We start from the raw sequence: 21,651 nt of genomic DNA on the forward strand, positions 1-21,651 counted from the left end.
TCTTATATCACCAGTTGTCACTGGCAATTGCTTTAAGCAATATTGGCACCAATTGTATAAGTTATGCTGGACACTGTAATTTTTCTCCCTCCCTCAGTTCTCCATTACAAGACTGAGGTGATACCATTTCCCTCCTATCTGTGTTTGCGCATAACTCATTGTATTTTCATGTTACAGTTACACACGATAGTGTCAGGGGACAACTCCCGGGTCCCCATGACCCTCCCCTATGGTCCACAGCCTGTGGTGTAACCAGCCCTATCCAGGGCACAACCTACTACTGTGGGTAAGAAGATGTAATAGATAGAAAGGCAAGTAAGATACAACTTGCTACTGTGGGTAAGAAGATGAGAAGGAAGCTAACTTCTCATCTTCCCACAGTGGCCACCATATCAGGAAAACTTCCGGGAATATCCAGAAGTCACATGAAGGCAGGATTCAGGGCCAGATCATGCGGCGCACAGAGCATGCGGCGCGGGAATGCACACAGGAAATGTAGCGGGTTCGGACGTGGGTCCGGGTCCGGGCTAGTCAGGGTGTGTGCCCTGACAGATAGGTGCAATATCTTAATACATTAGTTCTCCATTACAAGACTGAGTTATGCGTGATAGCTCCTATTTTATTAATATTCAATCTAGCAAGAAGGGTAGAACACCCCACTCAAAGGTGCTATTTGCATATCTAACCCCTTCAATTGAGTAACCTCCACACACTTTATCGAAAATGGGGGTTTCCTCTGCAAGTACATCTATGGTCCAACCCTCACTGATGCGCTTCTCACAGTGTTCAAGAATAATCGATATGCATGTTGCCGACTCCCAAGAGGTTATCCCACCTCTGGCTCTGACACCACCTTCGGTCCAACTCTGGAACATCCCAGGTCCGACCTCAACCTCGACACCTTCCAGACGAGTATGCAACACCTATGCTCCCGACTCCGGACCTCCGCTCCGGAATCCCATTCACATCTCCGTCTCCGGAACCTCTGGTCTTAGCTCCGACCTTGGACTTTGACCCCACCTCCGCTTATACCCATTGTATTGGTTAGCTCATTCCATTTAATTACGTTTGCCAATATTCCGAAGTTTAACTTCCGAGTTCAGACTTTCCAGGCTTATGTCGGACCTTGCAACTATTGCATTGCTCCATTGAATTCCGCTATACTCCCTCATTCCTATTTGGGCTGCTGCTTCCTTTCTATTCAGTCAGCTGGCCATTCCCCACTCCCATCCTCCTTGGGCCTTGGCCCTTCATTCCTCCTTTGGGAAACACCATTGAGTCAAACCCTTGACCCTTGGTGTTGCCCCTCCTTTCAGCTCCCTTTGTCTCCTTTCGGAGTACCCTCACTCCTTTTGATTCCGGACCCCTCCTTATATACAATGTACATAGTAACTTGTAACCTCAGTCCGAAATCGACCTGAATTCCCCCCAAGAGACTTTCCCTCTGCTAGATCTGAAATTAGGGACCCCCAGGACAACCAGCAATGGCACAGTGCTCCGCTTGAGTCGCTGAGGCTGAGGTCCTTCCACACTAAGTCTCCGATTCCACTCTGGAGTTGTCCGAATCTGCCTGTTCTAACAATATGCATTTGAAACCAACAAACACCTTGATCTTAGGGACATATACTCCAAACAATATGTCACCATTCAATGGTTTGATGACCGTGTGATGGCTCTGTTGAACAAATTTTGCAATGTGCAGGATTATAACGGAATAACTGCTTGCTCTAGCTCAGTCTCACTCTATGCATGAGAACTATTAATATTACCTAATGCTAAAGCTATAAGGTAATATACAATGAGTTATAAGATATAAGAAAGAAAGAAAGGTAACTAACCTCAGTCTCACTATATGGGCGAGAACTGAGGAAAAAGGAAACTAATTCAAAAGATTGAATATAGGTTTGTGGCCTTCGCGGATAAGTCCGAAGTGACCAAAATAAGTAAGAAGAAAAGGTGTTGTGACCAAGTAGTCACGCTACCGCAGGAATGTGGCTGTCCGGGCGAGTTCCTCACTCGGATGTGGGAAGGTGGCTGTACGAAAACTCGCACACGGTTCCTCCAACATATTATACGCAAGCGAGCAGTTACCAGTGGATACCGGGCATCAAGATTCCTCGCCTGACGCTTCATTCGAAGGACGATCCAATGGTTGCACCTCGTAATTTGCTGCACAAGGAAATTGAGAACAGTAGCCATGTTGTGATGGCGAGTACACATGCAGGTGGTCATGTCGCATGGTTCACAGATAAGGAGTCAAGGTGGTTCACTATACCTACGAAAGAATGGGTTCTTGCACTTTTAGACGTGAGTGGCTATCATTCCTTCCAAATGAATGGTGCGGACTTGCATTCAACAGGTCGACCCCTCCCCCAAACGGCCCGTACCTGCGTTGCCGGCAGACGCAAAGGGGATTGTTCGGTCTCAGCAATGGCCTGACCGTATTGGGTACAAGTGCCTCGATAGCGCTGAAGGGTTGGTGACTGCCAGAATTTACAATCAAGACGCTCAGGCGCCAGCCATTGGATCATGAACCTCGCTTCCAAGTGTCTCATCGCCAGGGGTTCCCAATCACGATTGTGTTATTATTAAGCTGGGTAGTTCAACGCGTATTGGTCTCCTAGCGTACATCCATTCCACTGCTGCACCAGACAAGGCACGCAGTCCACGGTCCTTGTTGCATTCCAAGTATTAATGCCGCTAGAGTCCATTGCTGTCATGTCAAACACGTGTTTGACTTCCTCTCTTATCACACCTCTGCTTTCTTAACTTGCAGTAGATTGGCCCCATAGAATAGATGTACCATCATGCATCATTGATGTACTCTACCATGTGCATTCAATTTGAGGCGCATATCATGTACAGTAACCCCAGTAAATGGTAATATTGTGGATGCCCAGCATTCCTTCCATGCCTCCTCGATGTCTTTGTGTGGGCGCTCTACGTGGGACGGGGTCAGGAAGTTTGGTCTCTCCGCTCTGAGACATGCTTCTTCCTCGGCCAGCTTGTCCGTGCGTTCGTTTCCCCTGATGCCGCATGCAGTGGCCGGAGCACTAGTTAATTGTGATTTTGAGGTCATCGCTGTCATTATAGACCATTTTCCTGAAGGACCGGGCGTGCTCTTGGGTTTTCCTTGGAATATGCGTTTGATTGCACTTGTGTAGTCCGAGTAGGAGACTACCCGTGTGGTCTGTGGGGTACGTTCACTGAGAAAAAAAATTCCATGAGAAAATCTTCCGTGAAGTAGGACTAGAATCCCATTGAGAAGCAGGATTTTGTCCAAATTTGTCATGTTAGAGAAATCCCGCTGTCTTACATGATTGTGACCAGAATCATGTCGAAAAGTCCTGCTACATAACGGGGAATAGTCGGTTTATCCTACAATTATTCATGATGTTATTGTAGGGAGTCATGCTCAAAAAAAGGTCAAATCCTGTCTACTGATTGCTTATGTCTGACTGGACGAAGGATTATATTGAGCTATCGACACGATGGTATGACAACATGACTAGAGCACAGCAAATGAGCAACAAATGAGACGACAATCGAAAGGGAGAAGGTATGAAGTTGTAGTGGTGTCAGGAACTCGAGCAGCGGAAAATTTTCGAAGTGAATAGCAGAGAGTTAAGAGCAAATCGAGTAAGAGATTGTTGGGAGTGTGGTAATCGGTGCGACATAAGGTTAGTAGCTAGCAATGTTACCCGTGAGAGAAGCACACAACCACAACAAAATGCTAAGCGCCCACCTATATAGGGTAAAAATGTACCTAGTAATGGGTGACGATCTTGCGGTTTCTTGCCGATGGCCTACTAGTGGCAACAGGTTTTGAGGTTGAAACGATAGTTTGATGGTATCCAACTTGAAGATCTTCAGAAACGACAGATAGGGAGAGTAAATGAACCTACCATCTACATGCCCATTCCTATCAGCGCAACTAGTCTGTGGGGATTGATCCATGCTCTCACTGATGCTGACCCTGCGACGAAGGGGTCGGGCTAGCTTGGGATTATGGCAGTGGACCAGCTTAATGTGGAATGGCACTTACATTTGGGTCTTGGGACGGCTCCACATATTTCCTCTGTTGTGCTAACCAGGCTTGCAAAGAGACCAATGATAACTTACCTTGTTTTCCTTTCACATCCGACCTCTGATTGGTGCTCTTGGGTGTAGCTCGGTGATCTTCACCCTGAGCCTGTTTTCAGCGCTTCCCTTTGTTGTAATTGAGGAAATTGGGACCTACATCACTTTTGTTAGAGATGGGCGGAAACGGACGACTCCGGAGTGGAATCGGAGACTTAGCGTGGAGGGACCTTGGCCTCAGCGACTCAAGCGGAGCGCTGTGCCATTGCTGTTTGTCCATTTGGTCCTTAATTTCACAGTAGGTGAGCAGGAAGTCTCTTGGGGGCATTTCAGGTCGATTTCGGACTGAAACCAGACGAGTATGTACAAGCGCTGATATATATATATAAGGAAGGGGCAAAAGCACAAGGAGAACAAAGGGTGACCAAATCGGAACGAAGACGTCCGAACGGGAACAAAGGGTTAGAGGGAGCGGAGCGGTACCGAAGGTCATAGGGCAAGACCTGTGATACAACCGAAAGGAGGTAGAGTGGGCGAGGCCCAGAGGGGCAGGAGGATGAGGGGAAGTGGGGGTGATGACTAACTGGCTAGAATAGAAAGAAGCAGTAGTCCAAATAGGGATGAGGGGGAATTGCGAGAAATACATTACAAACGGCGAGAGTGCCAGAGGCGGTCCGCGAAGCTCGGGGGTTGCAGAGCTTACGGAGGTTACGGAGGCGGGGTTGGAAGTCCAAGGAATATTGGCAATGGTGTTCACGTAGTATGAGGTCACCAATGCAATGGACTAAGACCGAGGTGGAGTCAAAGTCCGAGGTATGGACTATGACGGAGGCTCGGAGTAAGGTACGAACGGTGTCCGAGTGTGAAGTACGGAACAGCGGTGGATGGTCGTAACTTGGCGGAAGGGTGGCGGAGGAGTGAGAGAGGGGACAGGTAAGGAAGAGTAGTCAGGTCCGAAGGTGGATATCGGAACAGACGGAGAAAGCATAGGGGATGACGGGAGGGTGGAGGTGTGGTGAGGGGGAAGCGGAGTTGTAGGAAGGGTGGCGAGTAGGGCGATGTTCGGTCCGAGATGAGTATCGGAACGGACGGAGAAGGGGTCGGAGAGGTAAGAGGAGGGGTGTGTTGCCAAGACCGAAGGTGAGTATCGGAAAGGCAGCGGTAGGTTATGACTCCGGAGGTGAAGAGGGTGGAGGTCCGGAAGTCGGGTCGGGGTCGGGTATGCACGGATATGACAACTTTGTTCATTCTCATCTTCACCACAGTCGGAACCCTTGCCGCTATCTTCCATATCTTTGTCATTAATTTCATCACTATCTTCATCAGTGTCATTGATGATGCGCCGTCGTGGCACAACTCCTATTATAATAATGTTAATCTGAATAAACAGGGGCCAGGAACTTACTCTTCCTTTGCACACGTCCCAGCGCCCTACTGCGTCCATCATCATCACGACTCCCTTCACTGGTACTGGGCATGTTGTGCTGAGCAGGTCTGTGTGACTGGGTCCTGTTGGTGTTCGCTGCAGCACCATGATTAAGTGCATCTCACATCCAACATGCTGAATCAGTTGCATAACTATGAGGAAAAGTGGACGATGACTTACCCTTTACAGATTCACCTTCCGAGGAGATTTTTGGGAATAGATTGGTGGAAAAAGTATACATGTTACATACCATATTTACCCCCCCTTTTCCGTCTCCTGAGAACAGTCTTCCTATTCTCAATCGTTGTCCTGATTAGTGGATCAAGGGGCCACACATCTTCATAGTCGCGTTCAAGCCATGGAAATTCTTTCATCACCTAAGTTGTAAAATGCAGAATCAGGATTGCAATGTAGCAATGACTAGGATACTTACATCGATTGCTATTGCGCCCAGGCGCTGAAAGCCAATTTTGTTATACCTTGTTTCCCCATCTAGGAAAGCTTTTCCGAGGTGGGTACGGACTGTGGTACGAACGGATTCCTGAAGCTGAAGTCTTAAGTATTCAATAATTTGATGATATGAGAGAGCTTACACGCAATAGAGTCATCATATGCTTGTCTATCTGCATTTCCTTAGCAAGGGAATACCCTCCATTTGAACGATCGGGTCGGCCATGCGGCATTGGAATCTGGCCCTGGACGCGTTTTTTTCGTGCTGTATGACTCAAGTCAGCTGTTGAAGACAAATAAATTGTTTAAATGGCTCCTTACACGCGTTATCTTCTGCTAGGAGCTCTACCGACATGAAGATGCCATAGCATAGCACGAGCCTGAACCAGACACAGCACGGGGCACAGAGAAAGGGCACACCTTCACGCTCTGCCTCCAGCCTCCTCTGCTCTTGATCAATCTGGGAGATGGTTCGCTTCTGGGTAGGGCGAGGCATAGTTTGTGAGTTGTGTAGGAGATGTAAGTCACGGAGTGTGAGATAGAAATCCGAGAGTCAACATAAACAATGCCAAACATATTCACACAACGCGTCCAAGTGCTATTTGCCCAACTCATTGCTCTTCCCTCAGTTGTGACATTTTAACCACTATTGGGTCTCTGTTACTCTACATCTGGTGTTTTCATCTGGTACTGCATCCAAACTAAGGACTCCATCACCCCTATGGACCACGGCCACTCTGGCGCGCCACCCTGGAGAATTTGCAGGCACTCACTTAGTACAGCTTGTAGACGGCGCAAGCGGGAGAGAGCACGTCTTTTGGGATGCGATGCTATGGTGCAGTCCCAGGAGCCTACAGGAAATCTTGGCGCTTGGGAAGGAGCCGCTGCTGTTCCTTCAGATGAAATTGAGAGTAACCAAGGGGACAGCGCGATGAATGAAGATGGGATGGGAAACCAACTGGATGCTGTCTCACCTACTGGGACCCGGGATTTTGGGAATATGTGAGTGATATACTCCATCTGACGGTTCATTGCCTCTAACTCACCTATCAGTGACAACGCCACTTCCGATGACCTAGGAGGCCAAGATCTTTCTGACTCAGATGGATTCGAAGATGTCAGCCCAAGTATTCTCCATGATTGGGTGGAGGCCATTGCTAGATACAAGGCCGATGCTGAACTCCGTTGCCACAATGACTTCTGTGTGTGTCAAGCAGATATCTCCCTTATGTTATTTACCGATGAACACAATTACAGACCACCTACCATTATCTGAAATTGACCATATCCACCTGAAGATGTTTGATGTATTGCTGCGAGGCGATCTTTCCAACACAACCTACGATCTCATCCGATCTCGCTTCAAGAGTGAACTCAACCTTGCCTCCTTATACAAGCTCCATTCCTACGTGTCAAGGCTTTCTCATGTCATAGAATACACCTATGACTGCTGTGTTAACAGCTGCTGCTGTTTTATCGCCGAATTTGAGAATCTCCATTCATGTCCATACTGTCAACATCCTCGCTTCAAATCTAATGGCACTGCATTTCAAACATTCCACTACCTTCCTGTTGGTCCACGAATTAAATCGCTTTATCTCAACAACCACTTCTCCAAGATTCTCCAATATCGTGGTGAACTCAAACTTGACGGCGCCACCACCAGCGATGTCTTTGATGGAGATCACTACCGCTTCCTGCTTAGTCGGCTCGTACGAATAGATGGGAAGCCCCTTGGCCATGTTTTCTTTAGTGACACACGCGATGTTGCCTTAGGAATTATGGCTGATGGATTCCAGATCTTTAAGCGCTCGCGCAACGGTGGTGCTGTATGTTGGCCAATAATCGCGATTAACCTCAACCTCCCCCCAGAGGAGCGTACGAAACTCTCAAATGTCATCCCAGTGGCAGTTGTTCCAGGTCCTAATGCACCAAAGGATTTTAATTCCTTTCTCCGGCCTTTTGTTGATGAATGCAAATTACTTGCGCAGGGCGACTGGGCTTTTGACTCTCACTCGAACGAAACTTTTAAGCTCCATGTTTACCCGATATCATGTCATGGCGATATGGTAGCAATGAAGCATATCATGAATTTCAAAGGTCCAAATGGTATTACTCCATGTTCGATTTGTCACATCACGGGTACTCGCAATCTCTCAGGGAGCAAGACCTACTATGTTTCTCATACGCCACCGTGTAACCAGCCTACGGGAAATGGAACATACTGGGATTCTCAAAGTCACCTACTCCGTACAGAATCAAAATATTTCTCATTTATCTCGACACTTGATTCCCTCAGAGGTGGACGTAAAGTCAACTTGGCCAGAGTCCAGCGCGAATCTGGCATCAATGGGAAATGTGTTCTTACTGAGCTACCATCAATCTCAATCACCCGCTCCTTCCCTCGCGATTGGATGCATCTGTGTCTGGAGAATCACTCGAAAAATCTTGTCTCCTTCTGGCAAGGGAGATACAAGGATCTGGACGAGGGAAAAGAGCACTACCGCATCCCCGACAATGTGTGGGAGCAGATCGGGGAGGAAACCTCTCGTGCAGGTGACACAATTCCCTCAAGCTTTGGTCATCGCACTCCTAACATCTGGACTGAGCGACACTTATTCACTGCCGAAGACTGGTCCTGTTGGATGATTCATATCGCACCCTATGTCTTGCGAGGCCGATTCAACAGACCAAAATATTATCACCATTTTATGAAGTTCAACTCGATTCTCAAACGCACGATACAGTACTCTTTCACAGAGCAAGATTTAATCGAACTTGAAGACGACATTATTGTGTATGTGAAAGAGCATGAGAGGTAAGCAACCCTGACGCTATTTCTCTGCCTAACGATGAGCTGAGGTCAGTGGTTATCTACCATGTAGTATCTACTACCAGTTTTCTTCCGAACGACTGTCCGCATGCCCACTCACTGTCCACGCTCTCCTTCACATCCCTCTTGATATCCGCAACAATGGACCCCCTTGTAATAATTGGACATTCATTATGGAAAGGTGGTGTGGGTCATTGCTCCCGTGCATCAAATCCCGAAGGGAACCGTTCACATCCATCGCCTTACGACAATACCAGGCAGCTCAGCTCTTCGAGATCATTAACCGATTCAACCTTACAGATCTCATGCCAATCAACCCCGACAAAAACCTTCCCTCGCAACATGAGAAGTATTTGTCCCAATCTGATTGTGCGTTATTGTTCTGTGTTACCGATGTCCTTATGCTTCAAGATAATTTCAACAGATCCTATCTCATTCTTACGCAATCCAGTCACGCGCTCCCATATCCCTGAGCCTTCCATTCGCAAAAAAGTTGCCAAGCAACTCCGTACGTCGTTTGGCGGTACAATGAGCTTCTGGCTGGAGCTCATCCCGCAAGTAATGCCGCGCTGGACCAAAGTTCGCATTGGAAATGGTGGGGATCTTATTCGTGGGGCGATCGCTCACAGTGCAAGTGTGAACGAACGGAATTTACGCGACGCATCTTTTGTCCGGGTATGTCCAACCATATTGATGCATCACTAGGATTCCCTTCATCGCTTATACACATAGATATATCCACATAGTATGAACTTAACATCGATATCAAAGCACATCTCCCCAAGGCCGAGCCCGAGTTCGTCCGGCGGGTCTTTTATGGTCGCCTCGAATATATACTTGAATGTGCCATTCCACCAAATAGGGTTTCAAAGAATGGTGAGCCAAGAATACACCTTCTTGCTGTAATCACAACACTGGACACCGAAGGACACGATGCAACCTCGGAATTGACATATTTCAAATCGGTCTCCTCATATGTCGAGGTTGTGGATCTAAACGCTGTATGTGCCGTTGTTGGCCGACTCAGGGTTGGGAAGGTGGATCCACGGTGGGCAATTGTAGATCGCAGGGGATCCTGGTCTCGCACCGTATTCAAGGACGATTCACTATCTATGGGTGCCCAACAGGACATAGGTTCATGATGTACACGTCATAACGCGCATTACAAAATAGTAATATTACGACTAAAAGATTATCGTGCACATAAGTTTTGATGATAAAATCCTCCTTGCGCAGGATTTAGATAGTCTGAACAATTTGCGGTAGTATTAATACCTCTAAGAGTTAAAACCGCCAGGTCCCCCCCTGCTGCGAGATCATTGATCTTTTGCCCCGGAGTTTCAGCCTCTTGCTGCAGCGATATGGTGGATGACGGACAAGTTGATGGAGGAGAGAGCTTTGGGTGCGCAACAGACGTGTCAATGGTATCAGGCTGTCTAGTTGTTTTTCCCGTCTGCACCGTCTTTAGGGATTCGGGTGACACATGTGCCAGCAACAGGCCGGGCAGCGGCTCCAACCCAAGGACACCGTCTTGAGCCTCAGGGGAAATGGCAACAGACGCTACTTGTTCATCAACTCTGGTGTGGAAGAGTTCGGGCCTCATCTTCGACAACGGCTGAACCTGTTTCTGTTTCTCACCAGAAATGCCATTTTGAAAGTCGGGAGAAGCAGAAACAGGAGCTACTTGTCCATCAGCCTTAATGGTCACCTTTTCAATGATGCTGCGGGTTTCGGATCCGTGCGATCTCCACTCAGGGCGAAGAACGAATCCGCCGACCCGTCGGTGAACCCCGGCGGCGGCGGCAGTTTTGTTTTAACGTCAGGCATCTCGAAGCTTGAAGATGAGTTTAACTTGGCACAGGTATCCACGAGTGATCGAAAGACTTCCCCAATCATCGTTCGCGCAGAAGGAGAAACTGCACAGCAACTCGACAGTATTTTCTCCACTAGAGAAGATTGCTTCCAGTCCCAAGGCGGTCGACCGGATTCTAACACATCCAATAGTTGAGCATCATACTTAAGCGAAGGGAACGGACCTTGATTAAAAAGTATCTGCTCAAGTCAGTCAAATGCAACGATGTTTACGTTGGAGCACAACGGCTCACCGTGATGCAAAGGAGTAAACATCACCGAAAGTCGTCTTGTTACCACTGTCGACAAGTTCTGGGGCACAATAGCGCAACGTGAATGCAGGCCCCGACGATGTATACCCTGTCGTCAATCCATCCGCAATCAAAGATAGCCCGAAGTCACAACTTGGCACGCCCGGCTTTGCTGGTTAATATGTTAAGCTATATGGTATCGATTATTTTAAATCGACTTCGTGTGCGTGTTGACCTGCAGGCTTGAGATCGCCGTGGACTACAACAGGTTTACATTCATGAAAGTAGGCCAGACCACAAGCGATATCGAGAAGCTATTCGGTAATATGCATCTTCGGTCCAAATGACTAGTATGATCGACTCACCAGGGGCAGCCGATCGCAGGTCGGTTTTTCATGCAGATATTCAACAAGGTTACCATTTGAGCACCATTCGGACACCAACGCCGCTTCTGGTACTTCACCGCGAACTTCAATTGCAAAACCGATGAATTCCACAATGTTTCCATGGTCCATGTCTTCATCTCTCTCTTCAGGTGCTGAAGCAGTGCGTGGGCCTTCGTTGCTATCGATCCAGCTAGAAAAGGCCCCTCACCTTCATGGATTTCCTTATTTCCTCCACGACAGACGGCATGTTGCTGATGGGTGGTCTGAGAACTTTGTAGCAGACCTTAATGGAAGAAGTGAAGCGGAACAGTCAACATGTCAGTTCAAAAGAACATACATCCACTGGAGCCTGGGTGTCAGGTTGGAACCATTCGGCACGATAGGCCTCGGAGTAGCCACGTCGTGCAATCAGAATCTTGGTACCAAACTGGTGACTAAGATTCCGAACACCCTGGATTGTGCATAAGGCTTCCATCACAACTGACGAGGCGGAATCCATGGCGTAATTGACTAGGTGGGAAAATGACTGTGCCTGGATGTACAGGCGCAAGATGTGCGTTGAGAGTAAGCTCTTTACAGACAACTACTGCTACAGCACCCAGCTCTGGAAGGAAAGAGTTTGGTTGGTGAAGTTGTAATTGAGATGTCCACGGGAGGGATTCTGTGTGTCCGGCCGCCTATATGTGTCGGATTCAAACATGAACCCGTTTTATGTGAGAGGCAAACCCAAAAGGCAACAATATGCGCGCACACACCGGAAAGGCAATAAAGTGAGAAAATAGTCCGATTCGAGTGCTCTCATGCGTTCTGACGAGGTTAACTCCTACTGCTTGAGTTGTCGCGTTGTGCTGGCCGATTTTGGGTGACGGTGTCGAAAAATGGGATGGGTTTCGATGGTGTGTGTAGATCTTGATATTTAACTTTCAGACGAAAGGGGGGTCTCGAACTAAATACACGAAAATAAAGCAAAAGTATTCAGCCACTTACAATGTGATCGGATGGTTGTGCTGGTGCAGCCGGCCAGGGGAAGACGTCAAGTCAATTGCTCGGCGGTGTCAATGTTACATGTCTGACCACCAGAGCCCGTGGTTTCTTGATTTAATCCTAGGCTGTTAATTATACACAGTTCCATAGGGTGTTGATCATGTCGATAATAATAAGCACACAACGTGCTTATGTGTTTTGGATGACTCTATCACATATCATCGAGCTCCTCGCCCTGATCGCTTCCTTGCTTTGAAGCCAGTGCCACGAGTCGCTTCCATCTCCACAGCTGCCATTTGCAAGGCTCTTCCGCACAAAAGTATTCAGTTCCGCTTGGTGACTACTACCTTGCTCGAGTTCTAACGTCATGCATACTCCCCGTTTCTTAAACGTCTCTTCGACGATACTCAGCGCAGGCATACAGATCGCATATCGCAGGTCTGAAAACCCCTCTCACTCAACGATGTGGAGACATTTCGTATAATAATTATGTTAGTGATTACTTAACTCCAGCATATGTATTTCCACGACCCGTTTCTGGTTCCTGGATGCACGTCCACCCAATCAAATTCTCTCTTCTCCGCTTATCGATACGAGGGTTCCGTGGATTCTCCTCTGGTTTTCTTGCCTCGTCATGTTGGGTTTGTACTAGTTTCGTTACTTCTACAAGCATGATGGGTTAGCTTGTTGACATACCACACACAGACCCATGCATTCAGGTTTTTTGCATGCAGCTCTTCTCCACCCCAGTGGCAACTGGCAGTGACTCCACTTTCACTTTTCACAATATGTGCTGCATTTGCCAAGGCTTGGTTGTTACGTCACCCGCATATATGTGCCAGTGGAAATGGTATTCACAACGAACACGAGTGATGATCCCCCGGATCAACTGATCAGTGCTCGGTCGGGTTTGCACTCATAAGCAGTAATCCGATTGATTGAAAGTCAGGAAGGCAACACAATCGCCATAGTTAACATAGGGCGATGGTGCCTGTATTTCAAGCGGGGCAGACGGAACTTTTGCAAGCTTATTTGACTCGGTCCCAGGCGTGCGAGACTCTGTTCCAATCGTTACAAGGGAATTGGTGGATGCCGAGAAGCGAAGAAATCACAGCACGATGGTGCAAGATAAATGAGAGGGGCCGGCATAATGGTATGATAAGCATAAGAATGCCCTCGCGAATGTGAAAAGTAAGTGTGCACTGACCACGCTGGAAGCCGAGTGGCGAATGAATAGGTCCAGTGATACCTAGTAAAGCAATGGTTCAAGTTGGGAGCTATAGAGTTCGAAGAGGAAATGAACGCGCGGACTAGCTGGCCAAGGAAGGAGCACGTCGCAGGGCGGAGAAACTTCCTGTCGAGGAGGCATGGAAGGAACGCTGGGCGAGTGGCCAATGAATAGGACCGGTGCCAATTGATACCTAGTAAAGTAATGCTTTACTCTTCCTCAGTTGGGAATTATAGATTCTCAAGTTCGACTTTGGACAGTGGCCTTGGAGGATTGCGCTATCCTATAGGTATGTCACTCCGCGGTGCAGGTGCGAGAGGGGCATATGCCTCACAAGCTCGACCAACAATGCAATGACAATCAACGTGTGATGATACTAAGTGCGGGAGCACGAAGGAGAAACCCTAGCGAATCGGCTCAGAAACAGAGTGGCGCAGAGTGTGAAACGATTGGGGAATTGGAGGTGAATGTAAGCAAAATGTCACGGCAGTTTTCGGAAGAGGGTAGTGTTTGGTCTGGGTCAACAGCAAGAAGAGCGATGCAGATGGTGTGTAAAAGCGCGTGCAAGGCGTGAGAGGACAGGAGGTAGTAAAAAAAAATCACGAGAAGGATGTTGAGAGCGGTGGGCAACACATGCCCCTTGGCTGGGGGGGTCGGCAAGTGACTCTTCTCGCAATTGTCGTGGGCAAAAGCATGATGAGCTAATATCGAGTGTCAGAAAGATGAGGAAAAACCAATAACGGTGCCCAGGTATTCAGCACGCAAGACCCGCTACAGAGCAGCGGGAATTACGTAAACAAACAACGGTTCACCAAGTTGTCCCTGGTCGCGTGATGACGCAACAGTGCTTACCGTTCAATCGACGTCAGATCATTGTCACGGCAACATATTTCGCTGCCCATCTGGCAAAAGCGTCGAATCCCGACGAAATCACTCAGTTCCCTATGAGTACTCCAATGGACGTCGACCCAAAATACGGAGCTGCTAGAGACCAGCCGCTCAACACTCGTATTATCCAGGCGATCAATCATTACAGAACTACAAATCCTGGCACATTCGGACAAAGACTTCAAGCTGCACGTCTGGAACCAATCATATTATTGGAACTCATGCTCTTAACATATTTACCCACCGGTACCGAAGCTCCCGATAGGGACACATGTGTTGGATACATTGAGGGCAACCCAAATTTATGGGCCAAGCTTGTTGCAGCATACGGCTGCAAGTCTTTCTCAAAGTTGTTCAACCTTGGTAAGTTATGTTCGCTCTTTGGTGGTATGATAGTATGTAATTTCATTGCTAGTCGATATGCCCTTCTTAAGGGGCCTTACCAATCAGGAGATCGGCAGGTTTCCGGGGAGTCTTAGTGTTTATGGTAAGCACCTGTTTGTCTTGAGTTACTCATCCTGACGGGCTGCACCAGCCCTTCAATCAGCGTTTGAAGAACCCTACCAGGGAGAGACGCCCCAGCTACTCGTCAATATATTGAATGACTATTGGCGGTCATGCGAGAGACCATACAGTTGGTCTCTGCCAGTCATCCAATCTTCGGGTATGGGGAAATCCAGAATGGTCTCGGAAGCTGCCCTTTCCGTATTTACGATCCCAATCAATATCCGCGAGGAGCTTGGCGATGGTATTCAAGGTGCGCAATATTCCATCGCAAATTCAATATTTGCGATCGAGGATGTTAATTTTGCCTCTAGCCTATCCTCCTCCAGACAAGAAGTTTCGCGATTATTTTCGAGGACATCAGATGAAAAGCGATCTTCGCTTACAGGCAGAGTATGCAATTATATTGAGCCTGTTATTCACAAAGGCCACCGCACTCCTTGAGAAATCCATCTTCGAACCAGGAGCAGCGCTAGCATGGCAATGGGCTAATTATCTCAACGAAGGACGGACCGATAGGGAAGTTGGTACGAACAGGAAGGAGTTCTTGGATTCTGTGGTGGATCGGGCAATGAAGGTGATTTCTGGAGGCACTAATGGTTGCTGCCACCTGCTGAATTTCTTGGGAAGATCCGGTCGGGGCTAGATGCAGAAGTCCAAAAGAAACTGGTCCTCTGCATAGCTGAAATGAAGGAGTCATGCCGCATCCTTGTCAGGACCATCTCTGGTAATGATCAGAGAACAGAAGAAGTCAAATGCGTCGTTTACTTTGATGAAGCCCACCAGCTTACTGAATCCATCCTACTGGAGATGCAGAATCGGACACGCCGTCACTCACCCTATCAGAACCTTGGCAAAGTGCTGTCTGAGCTGACAGAATTCCCCGTTTTTTTCGTTTTTCTATCTACAAGTTCCGGTCTCCAGAAATTCGCTCCCATGTGCATCAGCCATCCATCAGTTCGCATTTCTCATGGCCCCTGCCCCTTCCCTCCTTTCACTGAGCTGCCATTCGACATATTTGTGGACAAAGTATTTCAATCTTTGAAATGCCAGAATAAAAGTTGCAGCCTTGAAAACATGGGCCAAACGGATGTGATGGCTGGGTTCGGACGTGGCCTGTAAGTGTCTAACTACTTAATTTGCGACAAAATTGACTGATCCATAACAGATGGTATGTCCACCACAAAAACTCGGTGGAGAGTGGAGGATTGCCTGTTATATCATTGGCCAGAGACAAATTGGTTGCACAAGGGGACCAAGCAAGAATGTTCCACTCTCTCATTGCCGCTCTGGGGGTTCGCATTGGGATAACCTTTGACCATACAACTCAAGCCTCCATGACTATGGAATCAGAACTTGTTGAGTCACACATGCGTGTTGTTTATGCCATCCCCAAGCATTGCGAGTTTATGCATACTGGATCACCCTCTGAACCTATACTCGCAGAGGCTGCAGCAAGGCACCTGAATTACCCTTTTGATCATGGTGGAATAGAACAGCATGGTCCAGAAATTCTAGCTCAGGCTTTCAAAAAAGGACTGCTTGCAAAGGGAGAGCATGGGGAACTCTGTGGTCGGCTTCTTGTGACCATTGCACATGATGTTGCCTTGAAACGGCAACACTCTCAATCAAGAGCAATTGGCAACCACCCTTCCAACCCATATTTTCATCAACCTGTCCATGTCCTCAGCTTTCTCCAAGCTCTATTTACAGATGACATCTTCCATGACATCATATTGGGTGCCCACTCAGTGACAGCCAAGGCTGATGTGCCCACCTTAGGAACAGCATTTGCAGAGTCTTATATCTTCTTTTCCCATTTTGCCCTGGCAGAAGATTCTGAAATGCTGTCTGCTCCAAACCTGGCAGTAGCTCTGCTGCGTGGCATGGCTCTCCAAGCCAAAGACAATCAGAATTTGATTGATGCTGTTATTCCTGTTCATATGGGTCCACTGGCTGCATCCATCTTACCAAAGTCAACATCAGCAATCAACTTGCAATTCAAGAATCGCAAAAAGACTGGACCCTGCCACATTTCTCGCCAGGTCACTATTCCAGATGAAAAGATGCCAGTAATATCAATCATTTTTGAGCTCGGAGATGAGCAAGTAGGGAATGATGGGCTTGTGGCTGTTGCTGAAGCAAGAAATTGTGAGACTTATGGCTCTGTGGACAAAACACACTGGGAAGACCACCACTATGAAATTGTTGCTCATGGCTGCACTTCAAAGACATTTGTGGCAGTTTTGCCAGCTGTTGAGCCCTATTACCAGCATATTCTTGCAGATCACACCATCATTCAGGACTTTCCTCGGGCAGAGAGCAGGCAGAGTTTGCATGCCCTTCAGAACTTAAAACCATTTTTTAATGGTGCTCAAGAATCAGCAGAATGGTCAAAGTGGTTGCCCAAGTAGATTGGGAGGGATTTAGGATAGGGATGGTAGATTGATTGTAAAGATGGAGTGTTACAGAAATGTGTTCTTATGGATGACTCAGGCTCATCTGCCTCATGTACATAGGGTGGTTCAGTTACTGAAACCATAATTGATCTGTCTGAGTGTGTCATATCCCGGATCTTCCACCTCCCTCCACCCTATTCCTATACAACTCCTATGACCTCCACCAGCCCTCCCAATCTCTCTCTGCTGCCTCTGGTCGATTCCAACGACCCTAGGACTGGCTCCTCCTTCAACTCTCTCCACTTATGTCCACATCACCTCTGGACCTCCACTACCACACCTTGTCAGGGGATGACTCCTGGGTCCCCATGACCCTCCCCTATGGTCCACAGCCTACTGGTGTAACCAGCCCTATCCAGGGCACAACCTACTGTGGGTAAGAAGATGAGAAGGAAGCTAACTTCCCATCTTCCCAGAGTGGCCACAATATCAGCAAAACTTCCGGGGATTCCCAGAAGTCACATGAAGGGGTAGGAACTGGGCCTGGAGCATGCGGCATGCGGAGCGTGTGCTTGTGTGGGAAGCGCGGCAGGTGGAAGCGGGTCGTCCAGGCTAGTCAGGGTGTGTGCCCTGACACACCTCCACCTCCTTGGACCTCTTGTTCAAAGGATATGGATATGGATCTGCTTGTTGTTGGTAAACCTCAACTTGCCTATACACCCTCCTTCTTACTGGGGAGGAGTGGTGGTGTAGTGGTAACACCTGCCAATCTACTCTCTCGCTGGTGTTTGCCGATTGGAGGATGTTGGTTCAACTCACCTGTTGGGAGGTCGCAGTTCTCCAAAGTCTCAAGAGGCATGTGTTTATGTGTTGGGCCAACAAGCCAAGGAGCCGGTCTCATGATCACTTGATCACCAACTTCTCCACTACCGATTGCATTGAGTATAGAAAAGGTTCATATCATATGACTAAGTCTTCTATTCACTACCCGAAAGGGGCCTCTCATGGGCACAACCGGCCAGGAGTTAGGAGTTCAATTGGCATGGACCCAGATGTTCTATAGGGGATCACTCACAGCATAATAGGCTCATGTGATACGGTCTACCACTGTCACAATTCAGAAGAATTTGGATTGTTCAGTTGTGAATCCAGGCATTGGCAAACGATATTGGTGTTATCTGGGAACTTAGAATCATGTGGAACTTGAGTATAGAAAAATGTATGATAATATGCCTTGGGCCTCACCCCTTCCCCTTGGCACCCTAATGGGCAGCCTCTATGGGAAGTAAAATATCGAGAATTACACACACACACACCCTCCTTCTTACTTCTGGTCTCTGTACCTCTGGCACCTCTGGTCATGCACCTCTGGTACCTCCTTACCTCCAGTACCTCCCCACCCCTACCTTACCTCTGGTCATGTTATTCTTTATTGTTTTATCATTTGATATTTTCTACAACCCCAATCTTCCAGACTACAACCTCCAGGCTCCAGACCTTTCCAGACGCCTTCCTTGTAGTCCCCTACTCATTCATAGACAGGCCCAGGCCTTACCATTCAGTTGGCTTCTAATCCTCCCACTCCACAAACTTCAGACGTAATTCAGGCTTTTTGCCTATTCCTTATTTGTCTTGTGGATTCCTTTCTATTTACTTCTCCTTCCCCTTGGTAACCTTTGTTTACCTTCAGATCCAATTGTCTCTGATATATGTACATGTGTACCCCTCTAGTAAATAGTTCCCCCCAGTTATAATATAAGTCTTAAGCCCTTGAATCCAAACCCTCTCCAGGATGTCTATTGCATTCCACTCATCTGCTACTCCACCCTGAACCAAGAACTGAGTAACAGGCATGTCTAAGGGTGCCTTGGTATAAAACCCAATGAATGGCATGATGAACAATTGACCCTCGCTAACGCCTCCATTGTTAAGTAGTGAGGGGGGGCTTCAGACCCCTTCCCGCTGGCAGCCTCAGTTCCTCCATCGCCAGCCCCCCTGACAAATTGGGGACAACAAGAATGTAATGGGTGCAGTGCTCCATTCTGAGTCGCTGAAGCCAAGTCCCTTCAACACCCTGTCACCCTTGGAGCTCTGCCCCACCTCCAGTCAGTCTCCGACCTACCATTGAATGACCTGGAACACTGAGCTCCATCAGACAGCACCTGCCTGGGCAGCGATTGGACCTATCCCCAGGTGGGTTCATGACAGAGTGAGATTCCATGCATGATGAACATATTGAGCCACTGTAAGGTAATGTCAGGGGATGAACCCTGGGTCCCCATTGTTGGAAACCATGGCCTCAGCGACTTGGAGGGGAGCACTGTGCCAACATTCAATTAGGCTATTGTTGGGTCCTTAACTTCAGAACAGGGAGGCATGAACTCTGGGGGGATCTAGTCATTGATTTTGCACTGAAGTGTCATCAACTATGGTACATAACCTATATACATAATACAGGACAAATAAGAGAAGAAAGGGAAAACCCGAGAAGGACTTACCCACCTGCCAGGTTGGCGAACTTGGGTAGATAGAAATATTAATAATCTTCTATGATGAGGAGATGGGGTACCGGAGAAGGTACCAGAGATTGGAGGCAGAGGTGGACGGAAGTACCAGAGGATATGGCAGAGGTGAGGGAGAGGGCAAACCAGGAGTGAACTGGAAAGGTGGTGGAGTAGGTTGGAGGTTGGGCAGAGTTGGTATGGATATGACACCCATGACCCCTCTCTACAGTCCACAGTCTATCCTGTAAACAGCCCTGTCCAGGGCATAATCCTACTGTGGGTAAGAAAGTGAGAAGAAGGTTAACTTCTCACTTTCCATGGTGTCAGGGCACAGCCCCTGACCCCACACACCCTCAGGTACCCTTCCCCCATTTTCTCCTATTTTTCCCTTCACTGTTCCACAATCCTGCATGCATGCAGACCATGGGAATGTTCTGGGTGAGTTACTTGCCCAGAAACCATCACAGCCACAACCATGGGAACTTTCTGGGCAAGCTGCTTGCCCAGAATCTTCCCATGGGGGTGCCAATTATGGAAAGTCGGCAAAGAGCCGAAAACTGTATAGTTCCCAGCTCCCATTTGTAGCGGCTTCACAGGAGGTTGAGAAGGTTACCCTTCTTCTCAACTCATTTCCTGTGAAGGCTGGGGCTAGCCCCCTCAGTGAGTTTGAAGACCTCGGACTGGGACTAGATACCCCAGCGACTCAGAGGATCCCCTTGGGCCCGTCACGGAATGAGGGCCGGGCCCTGACACATGGCCACAATATGGCAAAAACTTCCGGAGATATCCAGAAGCCACATGGGAGATGGGAACCGGGGCCTGGAGCATGCAGCATGTGGAGTGTGCAGGGTGGAGTGCACATGTGGGTCCGGGTCCGGCTAGTCAGGGTGTGTGCCCTGACAGGTAATCACAGGTAGATTTCTACCTGAAGTGTGTATGTTATGAGAATGGAGTCTCCCATGACCATGTTAACTTTTTCTTTCCTCTCCTTTCTTTCTGGGGCAAAATCCCACTTTTTGAGCATGTGATCCATCTGCATCCAATATTGTATAGAACACCAACTTTCCAAGATGATGGAATATGCTGCAGGAGTGCTGATAAGAGAGCAAGGGCATAAAATTGCTTTTCCCCTGTGGTCCACATATTCACAAGGAACAATGGAATGTCATGCAGACAGACCATTGCCATGTTGTCAAAGACTGGATTCTGAATGAGTGAGAATGACTCAGTGTTTCAGAGGGCTGTGGCCTCAGTAACTCAGCCAGGAGTGCTGTGCCCAGTAACATATCAGTGCCCTAATTTACAGACTGGAGATTCATCTGGAAAGGGGGATAACTTGAGTTGATTTTCTAACTGAGGTTTCCAGTATCTACAAGGATTGTCACATCCCGGAATCCCGACCCCTGTCAGGGACAGCTCCGAAAGTGGTGAAGTCTTGGTGTGAGGGACTCCGTGGGACAGATGTTGGCTGTGTGTAGTGGTGATCCCATCATGGGGTGAGCATCCCCGACCACTTAGTCTGAAGTGGGAAGTTGAGTGTCAGGGCCCGGCCTCTGTCTGGGGGTGGCCCTACCTCAGAACTGGACACTTGCGGTGTCCCAGGCAGCCAAGTGCTGGATCCTACCCCAAGCTCCTCAAACTCACTAAGTGGGGATTGAGTTGTCATGTATTATGGAAGGTAGCTACAACTTGCCTAAGCGGGGATTGAGTTGAGAAGAAGGGTAAGTTTCCCTATTCCCTGCTTGGCTACTATAAAAGGGAAATGTACTATACAGTTTGTAACATGACTAAGGGTAGGAGCCGAGTGTTAGAACCGTGCGGATGCAGACAACTCCGGAGTGGAATCGGAGACTTAGCGTGGAGGGAC

The 21,651-nt window shown here is 48.1% G+C and overlaps 7 protein-coding genes across 7 annotated transcripts; 4 read left to right on the top strand and 3 right to left on the bottom strand.

Annotated features, from left to right (window-relative positions):
* Window positions 1-1,989: 1,989 nt before the first annotated feature.
* On the top strand, window positions 1,990-2,533 carry EI90DRAFT_3114431 (uncharacterized protein; the record flags this gene model as incomplete). The annotated part of the gene is made up of 2 exons (XM_039062664.1): window positions 1,990-2,307; window positions 2,360-2,533. The coding sequence occupies 2 exons, from the start codon at window positions 1,990-1,992 to the stop codon at window positions 2,531-2,533; spliced, it is 492 nt and encodes a 163-aa protein (XP_038923728.1).
* A 2,803-nt stretch (window positions 2,534-5,336) lies between these two features.
* Window positions 5,337-6,452, bottom strand: EI90DRAFT_3010714 (uncharacterized protein; the record flags this gene model as incomplete). Its single annotated transcript, XM_039056396.1, has 7 exons — window positions 5,337-5,360; window positions 5,486-5,658; window positions 5,687-5,701; window positions 5,757-5,883; window positions 5,940-6,053; window positions 6,100-6,239; window positions 6,377-6,452. 7 exons carry the CDS (start codon window positions 6,450-6,452, stop codon window positions 5,337-5,339), a joined length of 669 nt encoding a protein of 222 aa, XP_038923729.1.
* Window positions 6,453-8,370: 1,918 nt separating this feature from the next.
* EI90DRAFT_2987091 (uncharacterized protein) lies at window positions 8,371-9,985 on the top strand (the record flags this gene model as incomplete). The annotated part of the gene is made up of 4 exons (XM_039056004.1): window positions 8,371-8,774; window positions 8,842-9,175; window positions 9,201-9,464; window positions 9,536-9,985. 4 exons carry the CDS (start codon window positions 8,371-8,373, stop codon window positions 9,929-9,931), a joined length of 1,398 nt encoding a protein of 465 aa, XP_038923730.1. The 3' UTR covers window positions 9,932-9,985.
* Window positions 9,986-10,272: 287 nt separating this feature from the next.
* EI90DRAFT_3010716 (uncharacterized protein) lies at window positions 10,273-10,797 on the top strand (the record flags this gene model as incomplete). The annotated part of the gene is made up of 1 exon (XM_039056397.1): window positions 10,273-10,797. One exon carries the CDS (start codon window positions 10,273-10,275, stop codon window positions 10,795-10,797), a length of 525 nt encoding a protein of 174 aa, XP_038923731.1.
* A 323-nt stretch (window positions 10,798-11,120) lies between these two features.
* On the bottom strand, window positions 11,121-11,666 carry EI90DRAFT_3027312 (uncharacterized protein). The gene has a single exon (XM_039057981.1). The coding sequence runs from the start codon at window positions 11,404-11,406 to the stop codon at window positions 11,239-11,241; it is 168 nt and encodes a 55-aa protein (XP_038923732.1). The 5' UTR covers window positions 11,407-11,666; the 3' UTR covers window positions 11,121-11,238.
* A 2,646-nt stretch (window positions 11,667-14,312) lies between these two features.
* EI90DRAFT_3284422 (uncharacterized protein) lies at window positions 14,313-17,461 on the top strand. Its single transcript, XM_039066918.1, has 6 exons — window positions 14,313-14,740; window positions 14,793-14,864; window positions 14,913-15,134; window positions 15,196-15,458; window positions 15,512-15,999; window positions 16,050-17,461. Exons 1-6 carry the CDS (start codon window positions 14,323-14,325, stop codon window positions 17,293-17,295), a joined length of 2,709 nt encoding a protein of 902 aa, XP_038923733.1. The 5' UTR covers window positions 14,313-14,322; the 3' UTR covers window positions 17,296-17,461.
* Window positions 17,462-20,819: 3,358 nt separating this feature from the next.
* On the bottom strand, window positions 20,820-20,972 carry EI90DRAFT_2837437 (uncharacterized protein; the record flags this gene model as incomplete). Its single annotated transcript, XM_039053668.1, has 1 exon — window positions 20,820-20,972. A coding segment is annotated over one exon (153 nt), but the record flags the coding sequence as incomplete, so codon positions are not given.
* Between the last annotated feature and the right edge of the window lie 679 nt (window positions 20,973-21,651).

This window comes from Cantharellus anzutake (assembly GCF_015039405.1).
Source record: "Cantharellus anzutake strain C23 chromosome Unknown EI90scaffold_1, whole genome shotgun sequence".
Classification (NCBI taxonomy): domain Eukaryota; kingdom Fungi; phylum Basidiomycota; class Agaricomycetes; order Cantharellales; family Hydnaceae; genus Cantharellus; species Cantharellus anzutake.